The sequence below is a fragment of the Oncorhynchus mykiss genome, chromosome 10, assembly GCF_057628025.1.
Source record: "Oncorhynchus mykiss isolate SJ-2025 chromosome 10, ASM5762802v1, whole genome shotgun sequence".
NCBI classification, from domain to species: domain Eukaryota; kingdom Metazoa; phylum Chordata; class Actinopteri; order Salmoniformes; family Salmonidae; genus Oncorhynchus; species Oncorhynchus mykiss.
Window position 1 is genome coordinate 79,782,305 of NC_143031.1, and position 20,981 is coordinate 79,803,285.

A 20,981-nucleotide genomic window follows, 5' to 3' on the forward strand; every position below is an offset into this window, starting at 1 on the left:
AGGTGGGACAACCACATCTCAGTCATAGTGAATTCATCTTCAGATAGCTAGGTGGGACAACCACATCTCAGTCATAGTGAATTCATCTTCAGATAGCTAGGTGGGACAACCACATCTCAGTCATAGTTAGTGAATTAATCTTCAGATAGCTAGGTGGGACAACCACATATCAGTCATAGTTAGTGAATTCATCTTCAGATAGCTAGGTGGGACAACCACATATCAGTCATAGTTAGTGAATTCATCATCAGATAGCTAGGTGGGACAGCCACATCTCAGTCATAGTGAATTCATCTTCAGATAGCTAGGTGGGACAACCACATCTCAGTCATAGTTAGTGAATTCATCATCAGATGGCTAGGTGGGACACCCACCTCTCAGTCATAGTGAATTCATCTTCAGATAGCTAGGTGGGACACCCACCTCTCAGTCATAGTGAATTCATCTTCAGATAGCTAGGTGGGACAACCACATCTCAGTCATAGTTAGTGAATTCATCTTCAGATAGCTAGGTGGGACAACCACATCTCAGTCATAGTGAATTCATCTTCAGATAGCTAGGTGGGACAACCACATCTCAGTCATAGTGAATTCATCTTCAGATAGCTAGGTGAAACAACCACATCTCAGTCATAGTGAATTCATCTTCAGATAGCTAGGTGAAACACCCACCTCTCATAGTCAGTACATTTTTCCTCATTAAAGTAGTTAGCAAAGTCAAGTGCGAGTGTTAGTTCAGTAAAGGTGTTTGTTACTCAGTCCAACCCTCTCACCACTCACCTGATGAGGGTCCTCCACGGCGGTCATATACTCCACCACCGCCCCTCCACTGTCAACGAGCACCACCGAGGTCATGACACATACCCCTCCAGGCTAGATCCAGCCCTACTCACTGCTGCCTCCTGGCCCCACCTCGCTCTGCTGCCCCACGCTGGTGGCCTCTGGTACTGCAGCCAGGCCACAGCTCAGACCACTGAGGAAGAGACAGAAGAAAAGTTATTTAAACTTTATAAAGCCAGTCGTTGAGAGCCTAAGAGAGCCCGGACAGGCCTACATGATGGTAAGAGAGCCCTGGACAGGCCTACATGATGGTAAGAGAGCCCTGGACAGGCCTACATGATGGTAAGAGAGCCCTGGACAGGCCTACATGATGGTAAGAGAGCCCGGACAGGCCTACATGATGGTAAGAGAGCCCGGACAGGCCTACATGATGGTAAGAGAGCCCGGACAGGCCTACATGATGGTAAGAGAGCCCGGGCAGGCCTACATGATGGTAAGAGAGCCCTGGACAGGCCTACATGATGGTAAGAGAGCCTGGACAGGCCTACATGATGGTAAGAGAGCCTGGACAGGCCTACATGATGGTCTAGAGAAACATCTAGTTGCTACTCTCTTCCCTTCTGAGCCACTGAGCCAGTACCAGGTTTCATACCTCTAAGGGCCTGTTCCCTCTCCCTTCTTCATATGGCTAAGGGCCAATGGTTGCTAAGGGCACAAGGCCCTCGTTTCCTGCTCAAAGGAAGAATGATTGGACTTTGAGAGGAGGAAATACGGACCGGACACACATTCCCTCCTACACACACTACAACATCACTTGATCACGCACACACTACACATTTTCTTTAATTATTTTACCTTTATTTAACTAGGCAAGTCAGTTAAGAACAAATTCTTATTTACAGTGACAGCCTAGGAACAGTGGGTTAACTGCCTGTTCAGGGGCAGAATGACAGATTTGTACCTTGTCAGCTCGGGGATTCGAACTTGCAACATTTAGGTTACGAGCCTGTTACGGATACAGGTATCCTGTGTCTGTGTGTATCCTGTGTGTGTTTCTTTTCTCTCCTTCTCCCCTCACAGGTGAAAATCATTACTCCCCAATCAGTCAACAATCAACCCATCGATCAGAAGACACACCACCTCCTGTTTCCTACCCAATCACAGTTCCTTTCCCTTGGTTTAAAAACCCCATCAGTTGTTTGCTCTAGAGCTCAATCTCTCTGTAAATGCCATGTAATGTAGATCGCTCTGTTTCACTCTCTCTTTGTGTCTTAACCTATCCTTTTGTTTGAGCACCTCCATAGCACTTTGTCCTCATCTGTGAGTATTGTTTTTGGTTATGGTGTTTGTATTTGATTGCTGGTGGGAAAAGGGGAAACCAAGACAAGTCGCCCATGGGCATACACTACCCGTAGGTAAACTTTGTTAAATACACTAGTTAGAACTGGGCGGACCACCCACTGTATTTTTGGTTAGTTAGTTAGCTGTTGTTAAAGTAGGCTAGTCTAGCTTAAGGGTGTTTTAGTATACTTATTGTTTCTTTCCTTGGGTCCAGCTCAGCCCCTTTTCCTGCTCCCCCCATTACCGTGTGTTTATAAATAAACCTTGAGTTTGACGGTAGATTTCAGTTGTCCTGGTTATTTCGTTCACACTTTTACTTTGTCACAATTATAATTTGCATGAGTTATGTTACGGGTCTCATTACCATCCCCCCCTAGACTGTCGGGCCAAAAGGGATTCGTAACAGAGCCCAACGCTCTAACCACTAGGCTACCCTGCCGCCCCATTTCCCACACACCTTTCACTTTCTCTCCCACACACAGCAGAGCTGTAGGAGGCAGATCATTGACAAAACTTAACGACTGTTCCCTCCTCCTCTGATACAGGACAGGTCAATACCAAGACATAATGACTGTTCCCTCTGATACAGGACAGGTCAATACCAAAACATAATGACTGTTCCCTTCTCTGATACAGGACAGGTCAATACCAAAACATAATGACTGTTCCCTCCTCTGATACAGGACAGGTCAATACCAAAACATAATGACTGTTCCCTCTGATACAGGACAGGTCAATACCAAAACATAATGACTGTTCCCTCTGATACAGGACAGGTCAATACCAAAACATAATGACTGTTCCCTCTGATACAGGACAGGTCAATACCAAAACATAATGACTGTTCCCTCCTCTGATACAGGACAGGTCAATACCAAGACATAACGACTGTTCCCTCCTCTGATACAGGACAGGTCAATACCAAGACATAACGACTGTTCCCTTCTCTGATACAGGACAGGTCAATACCAAAACATAATGACTGTTCCCTCTGATACAGGACAGGTCAATACCAAAACATAATGACTGTTCCCTCCTCTGATACAGGACAGGTCAATACCAAAACATAATGACTGTTCCCTCTGATACAGGACAGGTCAATACCAAAACATAATGACTGTTCCCTCCTCTGATACAGGACAGGTCAATACCAAAACATAATGACTGTTCCCTCTGATACAGGACAGGTCAATACCAAAACATAATGACTGTTCCCTCTGTTTGACACAGGACAGGTCAATACCAAAACATAACGACTGTTCCCTCTGATACAGGACAGGTCAATACCAAGACATAACGACTGTTCCCTCCTCTGATACAGGACAGGTCAATACCAAAACATAATGACTGTTCCCTCTGATACAGGACAGGTCAATACCAAAACTTAACGACTGTTCCCTCCTCCTCTGATACAGGACAGGTCAATACCAAAACATAATGACTGTTCCCTCCTCTGATACAGGACAGGTCAATACCAAAACTTAACGACTGTTCCCTCCTCCTCTGATACAGGACAGGTCAATACCAAAACATAATGACTGTTCCCTCTGATACAGGACAGGTCAATACCAAAACATAATGACTGTTCCCTCCTCTGATACAGGACAGGTCAATACCAAAACTTAACGACTGTTCCCTCCTCCTCTGATACAGGACAGGTCAATACCAAAACATAATGACTGTTCCCTCTGATACAGGACAGGTCAATACCAAAACATAATGACTGTTCCCTCCTCTGACACAGGACAGGTCAATACCAAAACATAATGACTGTTCCCTCTGATACAGGACAGGTCAATACCAAAACATAATGACTGTTCCCTCTGATACAGGACAGGTCAATACCAAAACATAATGACTGTTCCCTCCTCTGATACAGGACAGGTCAATACCAAAACATAATGACTGTTCCCTCCTCTGATACAGGACAGGTCAATACCACAACATAATGACTGTTCCCTCTGATACAGGACAGGTCAATACCAAAACATAATGACTGTTCCCTCCTCTGATACAGGACAGGTCAATACCAAAACATAATGACTGTTCCCTCTGATACAGGACAGGTCAATACCACAACATAATGACTGTTCCCTCTGATACAGGACAGGTCAATACCAAAACATAATGACTGTTCCCTCTGATACAGGACAGGTCAATACCAAAACATAATGACTGTTCCCTCTGATACAGGACAGGTCAATACCAAAACATAACGACTGTTCCCTCCTCTGATACAGGAGAGGTCAATACCAAAACATAATGACTGTTCCCTCCTCCTCTGATACAGGACAGGTCAATACCAAAACATAATGACTGTTCCCTCTGATACAGGACAGGTCAATACCAAAACATAACGACTGTTCCCTCCTCTGATACAGGACAGGTCAATACCAAAACATAATGACTGTTCTCTCCTCTGATACAGGACAGGTCAATACCAAAACATAACGACTGTTCCCTCCTCTGATACAGGACAGGTCAATACCAAAACATAACGACTGTTCCTTCTGATACAGGACAGGTCAATACCAAAACATAATGACTTCCCTCCTCTCATACAGGACAGGTCAATACCAAAACATAATGACTGTTCCCTCTGATACAGGACAGGTCAATACCAAAACATAACGACTGTTCCCTCCTCTCATACAGGACAGGTCAATACCAAAACATAATGACTGTTCCCTCCTCTGATACAGGACAGGTCAATACCAAAACATAATGACTGTTCCCTCTGATACAGGACAGGTCAATACCAAAACATAATGACTGTTCCCTCTGATACAGGACAGGTCAATACCAAAACATAATGACTGTTCCCTCTGATACAGGACAGGTCAATACCAAAACATAATGACTGTTCCCTCCTCTGATACAGGACAGGTCAATACCAAGACATAATGACTGTTCCCTCCTCTGATACAGGACAGGTCAATACCAAGACATAATGACTGTTCCCTCCTCTGATACAGGACAGGTCAATACCAAAACATAACGACTGTTCCCTCCTCCTCTGATACAGGACAGGTCAATACCAAAACATAACGACTGTTCCCTCTGATACAGGACAGGTCAATACCAAAACATAATGACTGTTCCCTCTGATACAGGACAGGTCAATACCAAAACATAATGACTGTTCCCTCCTCTGATACAGGACAGGTCAATACCAAAACATAACGACTGTTCCCTCCTCCTCTGATACAGGACAGGTCAATACCAAAACTTAACGACTGTTCCCTCCTCCTCTGATACAGGACAGGTCAATACCAAAACATAACGACTGTTCCCTCTGATACAGGACAGGTCAATACCAAAACATAATGACTGTTCCCTCCTCTGATACAGGACAGGTCAATACCAAAACATAACGACTGTTCCCTCCTCTGATACAGGACAGGTCAATACCAAAACATAACGACTGTTCCCTCTGATACAGGACAGGTCAATACCAAGACATAACGACTGTTCCCTCCTCCTCTGATACAGGACAGGTCAATACCAAAACATAATGACTGTTCTCTCTGATACAGGACAGGTCAATACCAAAACATAACGACTGTTCCCTCCTCTGATACAGGACAGGTCAATACCATAACATAATGACTGTTCCCTCTGATACAGGACAGGTCAATACCAAAACATAATGACTGTTCCCTCTGATACAGGACAGGTCAATACCAAAACATAACGACTGTTCCCTCCTCTGATACAGGACAGGTCAATACCATAACATAATGACTGTTCCCTCTGATACAGGACAGGTCAATACCAAAACATAATGACTGTTCCCTCCTCTGATACAGGACAGGTCAATACCAAAACATAATGACTGTTCCCTCTGATACAGGACAGGTCAATACCAAAACATAATGACTGTTCCCTCCTCTGATACAGGACAGGTCAATACCAAAACATAATGACTGTTCCCTCCTCCTCTGATACAGGACAGGTCAATACCAAAACATGACTGTTCTCTCTGATACAGGACAGGTCAATACCAAAACATAATGACTGTTCCCTCCTCCTCTGATACAGGACAGGTCAATACCAAAACATAATGACTGTTCCCTCTGATACAGGACAGGTCAATACCAAAACATAATGACTGTTCCCTCCTCTGATACAGGACAGGTCGATACCAAAACATAATGACTGTTCCCTCTGTTTGACACAGGACAGGTCAATACCAAAACATAATGACTGTTCCCTCCTGATACAGGACAGGTCGATACCAAAACATAATGACTGTTCCCTCTGTTTGACACAGGACAGGTCAATACCAAAACATAATGACTGTTCCCTCTGTTTGATACAGGACAGGTCAATACCAAAACATAATGACTGTTCCCTCTGATACAGGACAGGTCAATACCAAAACATAATGACTGTTCCCTCTGTTTGATACAGGACAGGTCAATACCAAAACATAATGACTGTTCCCTCCTCTGATACAGGACAGGTCGATACCAAAACATAATGACTGTTCCCTCCTCTGATACAGGACAGGTCAATACCAAAACATAATGACTGTTCCCTCTGATACAGGACAGGTCAATACCAAAACATAATGACTGTTCCCTCTGACACAGGACAGGTCAATACCAAAACATAATGACTGTTCCCTCCTCTGATACAGGACAGGTCAATACCAAAACATAATGACTGTTCCCTCCTCTGATACAGGACAGGTCAATACCACAACATAATGACTGTTCCCTCTGATACAGGACAGGTCAATACCAAAACATAATGACTGTTCCCTCCTCTGATACAGGACAGGTCAATACCAAAACATAATGACTGTTCCCTCTGATACAGGACAGGTCAATACCACAACATAATGACTGTTCCCTCTGATACAGGACAGGTCAATACCAAAACATAATGACTGTTCCCTCTGATACAGGACAGGTCAATACCAAAACATAATGACTGTTCCCTCTGATACAGGACAGGTCAATACCAAAACATAACGACTGTTCCCTCCTCTGATACAGGAGAGGTCAATACCAAAACATAATGACTGTTCCCTCCTCTGATACAGGACAGGTCAATACCAAAACATAACGACTGTTCCCTCCTCTGATACAGGACAGGTCAATACCAAAACATAATGACTGTTCTCTCCTCTGATACAGGACAGGTCAATACCAAAACATAACGACTGTTCCCTCCTCTGATACAGGACAGGTCAATACCAAAACATAACGACTGTTCCTTCTGATACAGGACAGGTCAATACCAAAACATAATGACTGTTCCCTCCTCTGATACAGGACAGGTCAATACCAAAACATAATGACTTCCCTCCTCTCATACAGGACAGGTCAATACCAAAACATAATGACTGTTCCCTCTGATACAGGACAGGTCAATACCAAAACATAACGACTGTTCCCTCCTCTCATACAGGACAGGTCAATACCAAAACATAATGACTGTTCCCTCCTCTGATACAGGACAGGTCAATACCAAAACATAATGACTGTTCCCTCTGATACAGGACAGGTCAATACCAAAACATAATGACTGTTCCCTCTGATACAGGACAGGTCAATACCAAAACATAATGACTGTTCCCTCTGATACAGGACAGGTCAATACCAAAACATAATGACTGTTCCCTCCTCTGATACAGGACAGGTCAATACCAAGACATAATGACTGTTCCCTCCTCTGATACAGGACAGGTCAATACCAAGACATAATGACTGTTCCCTCCTCTGATACAGGACAGGTCAATACCAAAACATAACGACTGTTCCCTCCTCCTCTGATACAGGACAGGTCAATACCAAAACATAACGACTGTTCCCTCTGATACAGGACAGGTCAATACCAAGACATAACGACTGTTCCCTCCTCCTCTGATACAGGACAGGTCAATACCAAAACTTAACGACTGTTCCCTCCTCCTCTGATACAGGACAGGTCAATACCAAAACATAACGACTGTTCCCTCTGATACAGGACAGGTCAATACCAAAACATAATGACTGTTCCCTCCTCTGATACAGGACAGGTCAATACCAAAACATAACGACTGTTCCCTCCTCTGATACAGGACAGGTCAATACCAAAACATAACGACTGTTCCCTCTGATACAGGACAGGTCAATACCAAGACATAACGACTGTTCCCTCCTCCTCTGATACAGGACAGGTCAATACCAAAACTTAACGACTGTTCCCTCCTCCTCTGATACAGGACAGGTCAATACCAAAACATAATGACTGTTCCCTCCTCTGATACAGGACAGGTCAATACCAAAACATAATGACTGTTTCCTCCTCTGACACAGGACAGGTCAATACCAAAACATAATGACTGTTCCCTCCTCTGATACAGGACAGGTCAATACCAAAACATAATGACTGTTCCCTCTGATACAGGACAGGTCAATACCAAAACATAATGACTGTTCCCTCTGATACAGGACAGGTCAATACCAAAACATAATGACTGTTCCCTTCTCTGATACAGGACAGGTCAATACCAAAACATAATGACTGTTCCCTCCTCTGATACAGGACAGGTCAATACCAAAACATAATGACTGTTCCCTCTGATACAGGACAGGTCAATACCAAAACATAATGACTGTTCCCTCCTCTGATACAGGACAGGTCAATACCAAAACATAACGACTGTTCCCTCCTCTCATACAGGACAGGTCAATACCAAAACATAACGACTGTTCCCTCCTCTGATACAGGACAGGTCAATACCAAAACATAATGACTGTTCCCTCCTCTGATACAGGACAGGTCAATACCAAAACATAATGACTGTTCAATCCTCTGATACAGGACAGGTCAATACCAAAACATAACGACTGCTCCCTCTGATACAGGACAGGTCAATACCAAAACATAATGACTGTTCCCTCTGATACAGGACAGGTCAATACCAAAACATAATGACTGTTCCCTCTGATACAGGACAGGTCAATACCAAAACATAACGACTGTTCCCTCCTGATACAGGACAGGTCAATACCAAAACATAATGACTGTTCCCTCTGATACAGGACAGGTCAATACCAAAACATAATGACTGTTCCCTCCTCTGATACAGGACAGGTCAATACCAAAACATAATGACTGTTCCCTCCTCTGATACAGGACAGGTCAATACCAAAACATAATGACTGTTCCCTCCTCTGATACAGGACAGGTCAATACCAAAACATAATGACTGTTCCCTCTGATACAGGACAGGTCAATACCAAAACATAATGACTGTTCCCTCCTCTGATACAGGACAGGTCAATACCAAAACATAATGACTGTTCCCTCCTCTGATACAGGACAGGTCAATACCAAAACATAATGACTGTTCCCTCCTCCTCTGATACAGGACAGGTCAATACCAAAACATAATGACTGTTCCCCCCTCTGATACAGGACAGGTCAATACCAAAACATAATGACTGTTCCCTCCTCTGATACAGGACAGGTCAATACCAAAACATAATGACTGTTCTCTCTGATACAGGACAGGTCAATACCAAAACATAACGACTGTTCCCTCTGATACAGGACAGGTCAATACCAAAACATAATGACTGTTCCCTCTGATACAGGACAGGTCAATACCAAAACATAATGACTGTTCCCTCTGATACAGGACAGGTCAATACCAAAACATAACGACTGTTCCCTCCTCTGATACAGGACAGGTCAATACCAAAACATAACGACTGTTCCCTTCTCTGATACAGGACAGGTCAATACCAAAACATAATGACTGTTCCCTCCTCTGATACAGGACAGGTCAATACCAAAACATAATGACTGTTCCCTCCTCTGATACAGGACAGGTCAATACCAAAACATAACGACTGTTCCCTCCTCTGATACAGGACATGTCAATACCAAAACATAATGACTGTTCCCTCCTCTGATACAGGACAGGTCAATACCACAACATGATGACTGTTCCCTCCTCTGATACAGGACAGGTCAATACCAAAACATAATGACTGTTCCCTCTGATACAGGACAGGTCAATACCAAAACATAATGACTGTTCCCTCTGATACAGGACAGGTCAATACCAAAACATAATGACTGTTCCCTCCTCTGATACAGGACAGGTCAATACCAAAACATAATGACTGTTCCCTCTGATACAGGACAGGTCAATACCAAAACATAACGACTGTTCCCTCTGATACAGGACAGGTCAATACCAAAACATAATGACTGTTCCCTCTGATACAGGACAGGTCAATACCAAAACATAACGACTGTTCCCTCTGATACAGGACAGGTCAATACCAAAACATAATGACTGTTCCCTCTGATACAGGACAGGTCAATACCAAAACATAATGACTGTTCCCTCCTCTGATACAGGACAGGTCAATACCAAAACATAACGACTGCTCCCTCTGATACAGGACAGGTCAATACCAAAACATAATGACTGTTCCCTCCTCTGATACAGGACAGGTCAATACCAAAACATAATGACTGTTCCCTCCTCTGATACAGGACAGGTCAATACCAAAACATAACGACTGTTCCCTCCTCTGATACAGGACAGGTCAATACCAAAACATAATGACTGTTCCCTCCTCTGATACAGGACAGGTCAATACCAAAACATAATGACTGTTCCCTCTGATACAGGACAGGTCAATACCAAAACATAATGACTGTTCCCTCCTCTGATACAGGACAGGTCAATACCAAAACATAATGACTGTTCCCTCTGATACAGGACAGGTCAATACCAAAACATAATGACTGTTCCCTCCTCTGACACAGGACAGGTCAATACCAAAATATAATGACTGTTCCCTCTGATACAGGACAGGTCAATACCAAAATATAATGACTGTTCCCTCTGATACAGGACAGGTCAATACCAAAATATAATGACTGTTCCCTCTGTTTGACACAGGACAGGTCAATACCTAAACATAACGACTGTCCTGTGTTCCCTACTGTAATGTAGAGGACAGGGCTGGTGTTCCCTACTGTAATGTAGAGGACAGGGCTGGTGTTCCCTACTGTAATGTAGAGGACAGGGCTGGTGTTCCCTACTGTAATATAGAGGACAGGCTGGTGTTCCCTACTGTAATGTAGAAGACAGGGCTGGTGTTCCCTACTGTAATGTAGAGGACAGGGCTGGTGTTCCCTACTGTAATGTAGAAGACAGGGCTGGTGTTCCCTACTGTAATGTAGAGGACAGGGCTGGTGTTCCCTACTGTAATGTAGAGGACAGGCTGGTGTTCCCTACTGTAATGTAGAAGACAGGGCTGGTGTTCCCTACTGTAATGTAGAAGACAGGCTGGTGTTCCCTGCTGTAATATAGAGGACAGGCTGGTTTTCCCTACTGTAATGTAGAAGACAGGGCTGGTGCTCCCTACTGTAATGTAGAAGACAGGGCTGGTGTTCCCTACTGTAATATAGAGGACAGGGCTGGTGTTCCCTACTGTAATATAGAGGACAGGGCTGGTGTTCCCTACTGTAATGTAGAAGACAGGGCTGGTGTACACTACTGTAATGTAGAGGACAGGGCTGGTGTTCCCTACTGTAATGTAGAGGACAGGGCTGGTTCCCTACTGTAATATAGAGGACAGGCTGGTGTTCCCTACTGTAATGTAGAAGACAGGGCTGGTGTTCCCTACTGTAATATAGAGGACAGGGCTGGTGTTCCCTACTGTAATGTAGAAGACAGGCTGGTGTTCCCTACTGTAATGTAGAAGACAGGGATGGTGTTCCCTACTGTAATGTAGAAGACAGGGCTGGTGTTCCCTACTGTAATGTAGAAGACAGGGCTGGTGTTCCCTACTGTAATGTAGAAGACAGGCGGGTGTTCCCTACTGTAATGTAGAAGACAGGGCTGGTGTTCCCTACTGTAATGTAGAAGACAGGGCTGGTGTTCCCTACTGTAATGTAGAGGACAGGCTGGTGTTCCCTACTGTAATGTAGAGGACAGGGCTGGTGTTCCCTACTGTAATATAGAGGACAGGGCTGGTGTTCCCTACTGTAATGTAGAAGACAGGGCTGGTGTTCCCTACTGTAATGTAGAAGACAGGGATGGTGTTCCCTACTGTAATGTAGAGGACAGGGCTGGTGTTCCCTACTGTAATGTAGAGGACAGGGCTGGTGTTCCCTACTGTAATGTAGAAGACAGGGCTGGTGTTCCCTACTGTAATGTAGAGGACAGGGCTGGTGTTCCCTACTGTAATGTAGAAGACAGGGCTGGTGTTCCCTACTGTAATGTAGAGGACAGGGCTGGTGTTCCCTACTGTAATGTAGAGGACAGGGCTGGTGTTCCCTACTCCTACTCCCTGAGTGACTGAGTGAGTGACTGAGTGAGTGACTGAGTGAGTGACTGAGTGAGTGACTGAGTGAGTGAGTGACTCAGTGAGTGACTGAGTGACTGAGTGAGTGACTGAGTGAGTGACTGAGTGAGTGACTGAGTGAGTGACTGAGTGAGTGACTGAGTGAGTGACTGGCTGAGTGAGTGAGTGAGCGTGCACAACTGTGCATGTGGGCAGTGCAGTGGAAGTTGCCTGGTCACACAGTGAAATGTCAAGACCTTGGAATGTGCAGCCCCATCATCCAAGCAACATAGTGTGTGACTGTTAAAGCACACAGGTCTGCATCCTTGAGGGCTGCAACATCCACAAGTTTCTTTCCACTCTGGCCCAAGGCTGGTGGAAAACGTTGACACTAAGATAACAGTCAAGGAAAGGATGACATCAGCAAATCACAAACCAGCTGAAGGATGATCTCTCCCACTCCCTCTCCCTCTCTCCCATTACCTCCCACTCCCTCTCTCCCATTGCCTCCCACTCCCTCTCCCCCATTGCCTCCCACTCCCTCTCCCTCGCTCCCATTACCTCCCACTCCCTCTCTCCCATTACCTCCCACTCCCTCCCTCTCTCTCCCATTACCTCCCCCTCCCTCTCTCCCATTACCTCCCCCTCCCTCCCATTACCTCCCCCTCTCCTATTACCTCCCCCTCCCTCCCTCTCTCTCCCATTACCTCCCCCTCCCTCTCTCCCATTACCTCCCACTCCCTCTCTCTCTCTCCCATTACCTCCCACTCCCTCTCTCCCATTACCTCCCACTCCCTCTCTCCCATTACCTCCCCCTCCCTCTCTCCCATTACCTCCCCCTCCCTCTCTCCCATTACCTCCCCCTCCCATTACCTCCCACTCCCTCTCCCTCTCTCCCATTACCTCCCCCTCCCTCTCTCCCATTACCTCCCACTCCCTCCCTCTCTCTCCCATTACCTCCCACTCCCTCCCTCTCTACCTCCCTCTCTCCCATTACCTTCCACTCCCTCTCTCCCATTACCTCCCACTCCATCCCTCTCTCTCATTACCTCCCACTCCATCCCTCTCTCTCATTACCTCCCCCTCCCTCTCTCCCATTACCTCCCCCTCCCTCTCTCCCATTACCTCCCACTCCCTCCCTCTCTCTCATTACCTCTCCCTCTCTCCCATTACCTCCCCCTCCCTCATTACCTCCCCCTCCCTCTCTCCCATTACCTCCCACTCCCTCCCTCTCTCTCTCTCTCATTACCTCTCCCTCTCTCCCATTACCTCCCTCTCCCTCTCTCCCATTACCTCCCCCTCCCTCATTACCTCCCCCTCCCTCTCTCCCATTACCTCCCACTCCCTCATTACCTCTCCCTCTCTCCCATTACCTCCCTCTCCCTCTCTCCCATTACCTCCCTCTCCCTCTCTCCCATTACCTCCCTCTCCCTCTCCCAGAAACATAGGAAATGCAGTGGCGCCAGCTGTAGTTGTTTCATAAACATGATATCAAAGTCCACAAACACAAACATTCCCTGACAGCTGCTGCACCCGATGTTCCTTTGTTCAAAACAATACTGGAACGGAGTAGTATATTCTTTGTAGCTAGTTACTGTGGGATAAACACAGGTATGACGGCCTTACACACACACACACACACATACACACAGCAGACTAAACAAGTCTCAAACAAGACCTTCAACATTGAAACCAGAATTACAGGCTGGTCAAGAGAGACTGCCATGTCACCACAGAAGTACACAACAGTTCCAAACCCTAAAAGTCAACAAAAGACAGGCAAAAAAATAACCCCACCAAACTGTAGTTCTTAGTTAGCTAGCGTGATTAGTTTGGACTACTGGCATAAAAACACTAGTGAACGCCTATCCATATAACCTACATTCTCTTTATGTAATGTATCACTCAGTCCAAAGTCCTGTCATTCCAACGTCTATCGAAAGCCAACATCTTCACCATACAAGATACAGAGGAGCCACACAACCACTGCAAACGTTCCTCAGACAGGCTACTTACCAAGGAACACCATGGAACAGAGAGAGCAGGTTTAGATACAGTCACAGAGTCTCATGACCTGCTCCACATGCTCAATCTGAACCCTGCACATTCATCCCCAGACTGGATCCAGTCTATTAGAGTTGAAAAAAAAGCATAAATTTCTATATTGGTGTGCTGTCAAAAGGAACGTAACAAAATGTCATATTGTTAGAGGAAAAACAAATAGAACTTACAGTCCAATATGGGAAGGATTCCAACATTCCACACAAGTATCCAACATTCCCCACAAGTATCCAACATTCCATACAAGTATCCAACATTCCATACAAGTATCCAACATTCCATACAAGTATCCAACATTCCATACAAGTATCCAACATTCCCCACAAGTATCCAACATTCCATACAAGTATCCAACATTCCATACAAGTATCCAACATTCCATACAAGTATCCAACATTCCGAGGAATCCCACAACATTCTGACTTACTCCTGCTGTTGATTCATCCATGACATCTAGAAAATGGTAGGAGCTTTGTTTGACTGTCTTTCAACAAGCTAAATAAACAAGTAGTGATACAAGGAGGAGAAAGAGAGAGAGAATGTGGCCTTGCTGCATTGCAGAACCATTCTCCTTGCCTCCATTTCTCTGTAACCTCTCTTCCTTCCATCTCTCTCTCTTCCCATCCCTCTATCCTCCTCTCTTTCCATCCCTCTCTCCTCTCATCCGTCTTCTCCATGCGGTGGAAAGAGAGTGAGCCTCAGAGAGACTCAGCACTTTGAGAGTGTGAGCCCTGCCCCCAGATCACATGATGAGGGTGGAACACACACAGCGTCACATGATACTGCAACAAACAGAGCTTTTGTTCAGACTGAGGCTAGTTGCAAAAAGATACAACGCCCTGCCTTGTGCCCTGCCCTCACTCTCGCGCACAAACACACACACACACACACTTTAGGCTAAGATGACCTAAAGTGCACACACACAGGCCAACATTAGATGATCTCACACACCCACAGACAAACACTAGCAGTTATTCATCATCAACTATAACATCTTCCACAGCAACATCAACAGTTACAGACAGACACTAGCAGTCATTCACCATCAACTGTCATATAATTTATACCAGTAAGTGTCTGAGAGGTCATATTATTAATACCAGTCAGTGAGAGGTCATATTATTTATAACAGTCAGTGAGAGGTCATATTATTTATAACAGTCAGAGAGGTCATATTATTTATACCAGTCAGTGTCTGAGAGGTCATATTATTTATACCAGTCAGTGTCTGAGAGGTCATATTATTTATACCAGTCAGTGAGAGGTCATATTATTTATACCAGTCAGAGTCTGAGAGGTCATATTATTTATACCAGTCAGTGAGAGATCATATTATTAATACCAGTCAGTGTCTGAGAGGTCATATTATTTATACCAGTCAGTGTCTGAGAGGTCATATTATTAATACCAGTCAGTGTCTGAGAGGTCATATTATTTATACCAGTCAGTGTCTGAGAGGTCATATTATTTATACCAGTCAGTGAGAGGTCATATTATTTATACCAGTCAGTGTCTGAGAGGTCATATTATTAATACCAGTCAGTGTCTGAGAGGTCATATTATTTATACCAGTCAGTGAGAGGTCATATTATTTATACCAGTCAGTGTCTGAGAGATCATATTATTTATACCAGTCAGTGTCTGAGAGGTCATATTATTTATACCAGTCAGTGTCTGAGAGGTCATATTATTTATACCAGTCAGTGTCTGAGAGGTCATATTATTTATACCAGTCAGTAAGAGGTCATATTATTTATACCAGTCAGTAAGAGGTCATATTATTTATACCAGTCAGTAAGAGGTCATATTATTTATACCAGTCAGTGTCTGAGAGGTCATATGATTTATACCAGTCAGAGAGGTCATATTATTTATACCAGTCAGTAAGAGGTCATATTATTTATACCAGTCAGTGTCTGAGAGGTCATATTATTTATACCAGTCAGAGAGAGGTCATATGATTTATACCAGTCAGAGGTCATATTATTTATACCAGTCAGTGAGAGGTCATATTATTTATACCAGTCAGTGTCTGAGAGGTCATATTATTTATACCAGTCAGTGTCTGAGAGGTCATATTATTTATACCAGTCGGTGTCTGAGAGGTCATATTATTTATACCAGTCAGTGTCTGAGAGGTCATATTATTTATACCAGTCAGTCAGAGGTCATATTATTTATACCAGTCAGTGAGAGGTCATATTATTTATACCAGTCAGTGTCTGAGAGGTCATATTATTTATACCAGTCAGTGAGAGGTCATATTATTTATACCAGTCAGTGTCTGAGAGGTCATATTATTTATACCAGTCAGTGTCTGAGAGGTCATATTATTTATACCAGTCAGTGTCTGAGAGGTCATATTATTTATACCAGTCAGTGTCTGAGAGGTCATATTATTTATACCAGTCAGTGTCTGAGAGGTCATATTATTTATACCAGTCAGTGTCTGAGAGGTCATATTATTTATACCAGTCAGTGTCTGAGAGGTCATATTATTTATACCAGTCAGTGTCTGAGAGGTCATATTATTTATACCAGTCAGTGTCTGAGAGGTCATATTATTTATACCAGTCAGTGTCTGAGAGGTCATATTATTTATACCAGTCAGTGTCTGAGAGGTCATATTATTTATACCAGTCAGTGTCTGAGAGGTCATATTATTTATACCAGTCAGTGTCTGAGAGGTCATATTATTTATACCAGTCAGTGAGAGGTCATATTATTTATACCAGTCAGTGAGAGGTCATATTATTTATACCAGTCAGTGAGAGGTCATATTATTTATACCAGTCAGTGAGAGGTCATATTATTTATACCAGTCAGTGAGAGGTCATATTATTTATACCAGTCAGTGAGAGGTCATATTATTTATATCAGTCAGTGAGAGGTCATATTATTTATACCAGTCAGTGTCTGAGAGGTCCTATTATTTATACCAGTCAGTGTCTGAGAGGTCATATTATTTATACCAGTCAGTGTCTGAGAGGTCATATTATTTATACCAGTCAGTGAGAGGTCATATTATTTATACCAGTCAGTGAGAGGTCATATTATTTATACCAGTAAGAGAGAGGTCATATTATTTATACCAGTCAGTGTCTGAGAGAATGGATGTAGACTAGACTGTGTGCTCAGCACGGCTCCAAGATGAAGTAGCCTATCAGGTGGAGATATATACAGTGGTATGCTACTCTACAAGGACAGTCTCCTATCAGTGCCAGAGTTTGACCAACCCTCACCGTGAGCATTTATTCATCCCCCGCCACCCCTTCTCATATCACTATGGTAACCCTGGGGTCCATCCCACCACTAGACCTTGGTTTCCCACCCCCCCTGTTGGGAACCAACCAAACATTCACCCAATATGTAATATTCAAGTAAACGTATGCTTTTTGTTCAACAGTCGGTACACTGCAAGTTTCACTGTGTAAACGGTGTCTGGTTGCCTAACAAGGACATGGGTGCCAGGCTGAAACCGTTGTTCACTTGTGAGATGACTATCCTTCAGGGCCTAGCTCGCTGGTTCAAAGGTTACTCTAGGCCTGCGCTTCTCATTTAGTTAGTTATCAGTTGTTTGCATTACCAGCTCGTCACAAATTCTTTGTGAGGGAAGCAGTTATTACAGGCCAAATGTCAAGTGCCGCCATAGTCTTATCTAGGGCAAGATAACGCTGCTGTCAGACAGACAGAGTAACGTCTGTTTTTATCTAGTCTGATTAACTTATTAATAATGTACGAAAATTAAATATGAAAATGTATCCACTCACTACTTACTGTAAGCCGCTCTGGAAAAGAGTGTCTGCTAAATGACACAAATATCAAATGTAGCAGAGTAGCTACGAGTGATTGACAAAACCCACTGACGCCTGTGCAGCTATTGCCGACACTACTGCTGTGTGTAGTCCTGCTCTTGGGCAATAGTATATTGTGGTTGTAGGGGGTTAAATGGTGATTACCAGGGGCATTGCCTGTGTAAATGTATGGTATTAAACACAACTGAGGGCGACATGTGGGAGACTAAGTTAACTAGAGGGACATTTTACTGTAACTTCCTGGAGCCCTCTCTCTCGCTCTCAAACATTAACATTGATTAAAGACTTTATTTATTTAATAACCACAGCAACTAGCTAACTAGTTACCATTATTAACTAACGCTAGCTAAATTGTGACGCCCCATCCTCTCTATAGTTAGTTAGCGAACATGCATATGTTCTGGTACTCACGATTACCAGCTTGTCGTTAAGATAGTTTAGCAGAATTAGCATATGGATAGTTTACAAGACTCTCCTTACCTTGAAATGCCTCCTCTGCCCAGTCCAAAAGGGGGTTGCTGATGGCAGACCGAGTCAACAACAGACAATGGTAACGCTAGCTGCTGCCTGTGCCGCTCCGTAACCTCCTCCCGGTCAGAGCCAGCTAGCGGTGCTAACGTCAAAGCTAGCTGACGGTAACTAGCAGCCCGTTTGTTGTGAGCGACCCAGATCACTATGCCGCATAGTGTAAAACTAGCTACACTTAGATTTGGATTTGGTTGTTTCTGGTCGTTGTGAAAGCACGTTTCTATGTTATTCTGAACGATATATAAAACGGTGTTTTTTTTTTTTTCCAAGGGGGCTGGACTCGTTGTTGCTGGGAGGAGAGATTCGGGTCAAAGAAACGACACACCGGCCGTGACGTCACGCAGAACAGCAACTGCCTTCCCCATAAATAGTATCATATGTATATTTTGCGACGTTTTCCAAAATTGTTATACTACTGATGTTATGTTTCGTAGCATTGAAATATAATAACTTTATTTCTCTGTTGTGTATCAAATTATTTTCTGAAGGATATGCCCGCTCTCTGTGCGTTTCTTTACATATAATTTGCACTACTGCTGGTCAATCATTTTGCACTGCTGCTAGTCACTACTGCTAGTCACTACTACTAGTCACTACTGCTAGTCACGACTACTAGTCATGTAGCCATCCAGTCACTAATGAATACATGTCAATAAACATTGGCTGAATGAGACTGTTACCCATTCAAACGGATTGAAGGAGAATGAATGGAAGTGTTGAGCTCCATCTACTGTCCCAAATGTTGTCGTTTTATCCTGTAGTATACAAAAACATCACAATAATTACATGGACAACCAAACAGTTTAAAATCACCTTTATTTATTTACAAAGAATTTGTCTTCACAATAACAGATACTATACATAATAAAACAATTATTGAATTGATAATTTCATACATAAAAAAAGGGCTCTCCAAATTGAGTCGCATAATTAGATCTGGAATCATGTCAATGAAGTTCAAAGTCAAAAGTGTACAGTCCACTTGTCCATTCTGAATAAGCGTCCAGTCCACTTGTCCATTCTGAATAAGTAGGCAGTCCACTTGTCCATTCTGAATAAGTAGACAGTCCACTTGTCCATTCTGAATAAGTAGACAGTCCACTTGTCCATTCTGAATAAGTAGACAGTCCACTTGTCCATTCTGAATAAGTAGACAGTCCACTTGTCCATTCTGAATAAGTGTAGTCCACTTGTCCATTCTGAATAAGTGTAGTCCACTTGTCCATTCTGAATAAGTGTAGTCCACTTGTCCATTCTGAATAAGTAGACAGTCCACTTGTCCATTCTGAATAAGTAGACAGTCCACTTGTCCATTCTGAATAAGCAGACAGTCCACTTGTCCATTCTGAATAAGTAGACAGTCCACTTGTCCATTCTGAATAAGTAGACAGTCCACTTGTCCATTCTGAATAAGCGTCCAGCTCCATTTCATTTAGAAATACAACATATGACACGTTTCTGAGTATGACATCATAGTAACTTTTTTAGTAATTACATAATGACTTTAAGTGACAGGATATTGTTAGTTTGGATCTTCAAACGAGTCTTTCTATACAAAATATGCACATGGATATAGTGACAGGATAGTGTTAGTTTGGATCTTCAAACTAGTCTTTCTATACAAAATATACACATGGATATAGCAACAGGATAGTGTTAGTTTGGATCTTCAAACTAGTCTTTCTATACAAAATATACACATGGATATAGTGACAGGATAGTGTTAGTTTGGATCTTCAAACTAGTCTTTCTATACAAAATATACACATGGATATAGCGACAGGATAGTGTTAGTTTGGATCTTCAAACTAGTCTTTCTATACAAAATATACACATGGCTATAGTGACAGGATAGTGTTAGTTTGGATCTTCAAACTAGTCTTTCTATACAAAATATACACATGGATATAGTGACAGGATAGTGTTAGTTTGGATCTTCAAACTAGTCTTTCTATACAAAATATACACATGGATATAGTGACAGGATAGTGTTAGTTTGGATCTTCAAACTAGTCTTTCTATACAAAATATACACATGGATATAGCGACAGGATAGTGTTAGTTTGGATCTTCAAACTAGTCTTTCTATACAAAATATACACATGGCTATAGTGACAGGATAGTGTTAGTTTGGATCTTCAAACTAGTC

General features: G+C 43.3%; 1 protein-coding gene across 3 annotated transcripts in view; it reads right to left on the reverse strand.

The window, feature by feature from the left end:
* LOC110503431 (ETS-related transcription factor Elf-2) overlaps positions 1 to 19,182 on the reverse strand; it is a 39,104-nt gene extending 19,922 nt beyond the window's left edge. For 2 of the 3 annotated variants that reach the window (XM_090188050.1, XM_090188052.1), the window contains exons 1-2: positions 18,785 to 19,182; positions 781 to 973 (exon numbers count right to left, since the gene is read on the reverse strand). In XM_090188050.1, the coding sequence (XP_090044176.1) occupies positions 781 to 855 (75 nt within the window). In that variant the 5' untranslated portion in view covers positions 856 to 973; positions 18,785 to 19,182. Of the gene's footprint in view, positions 1 to 780; positions 974 to 14,916; positions 15,183 to 18,784 lie in introns of those variants that run through there. The other variant, XM_090188051.1, reaches the window with a different exon arrangement.
* Positions 19,183 to 20,981: the final 1,799 nt, after the last annotated feature.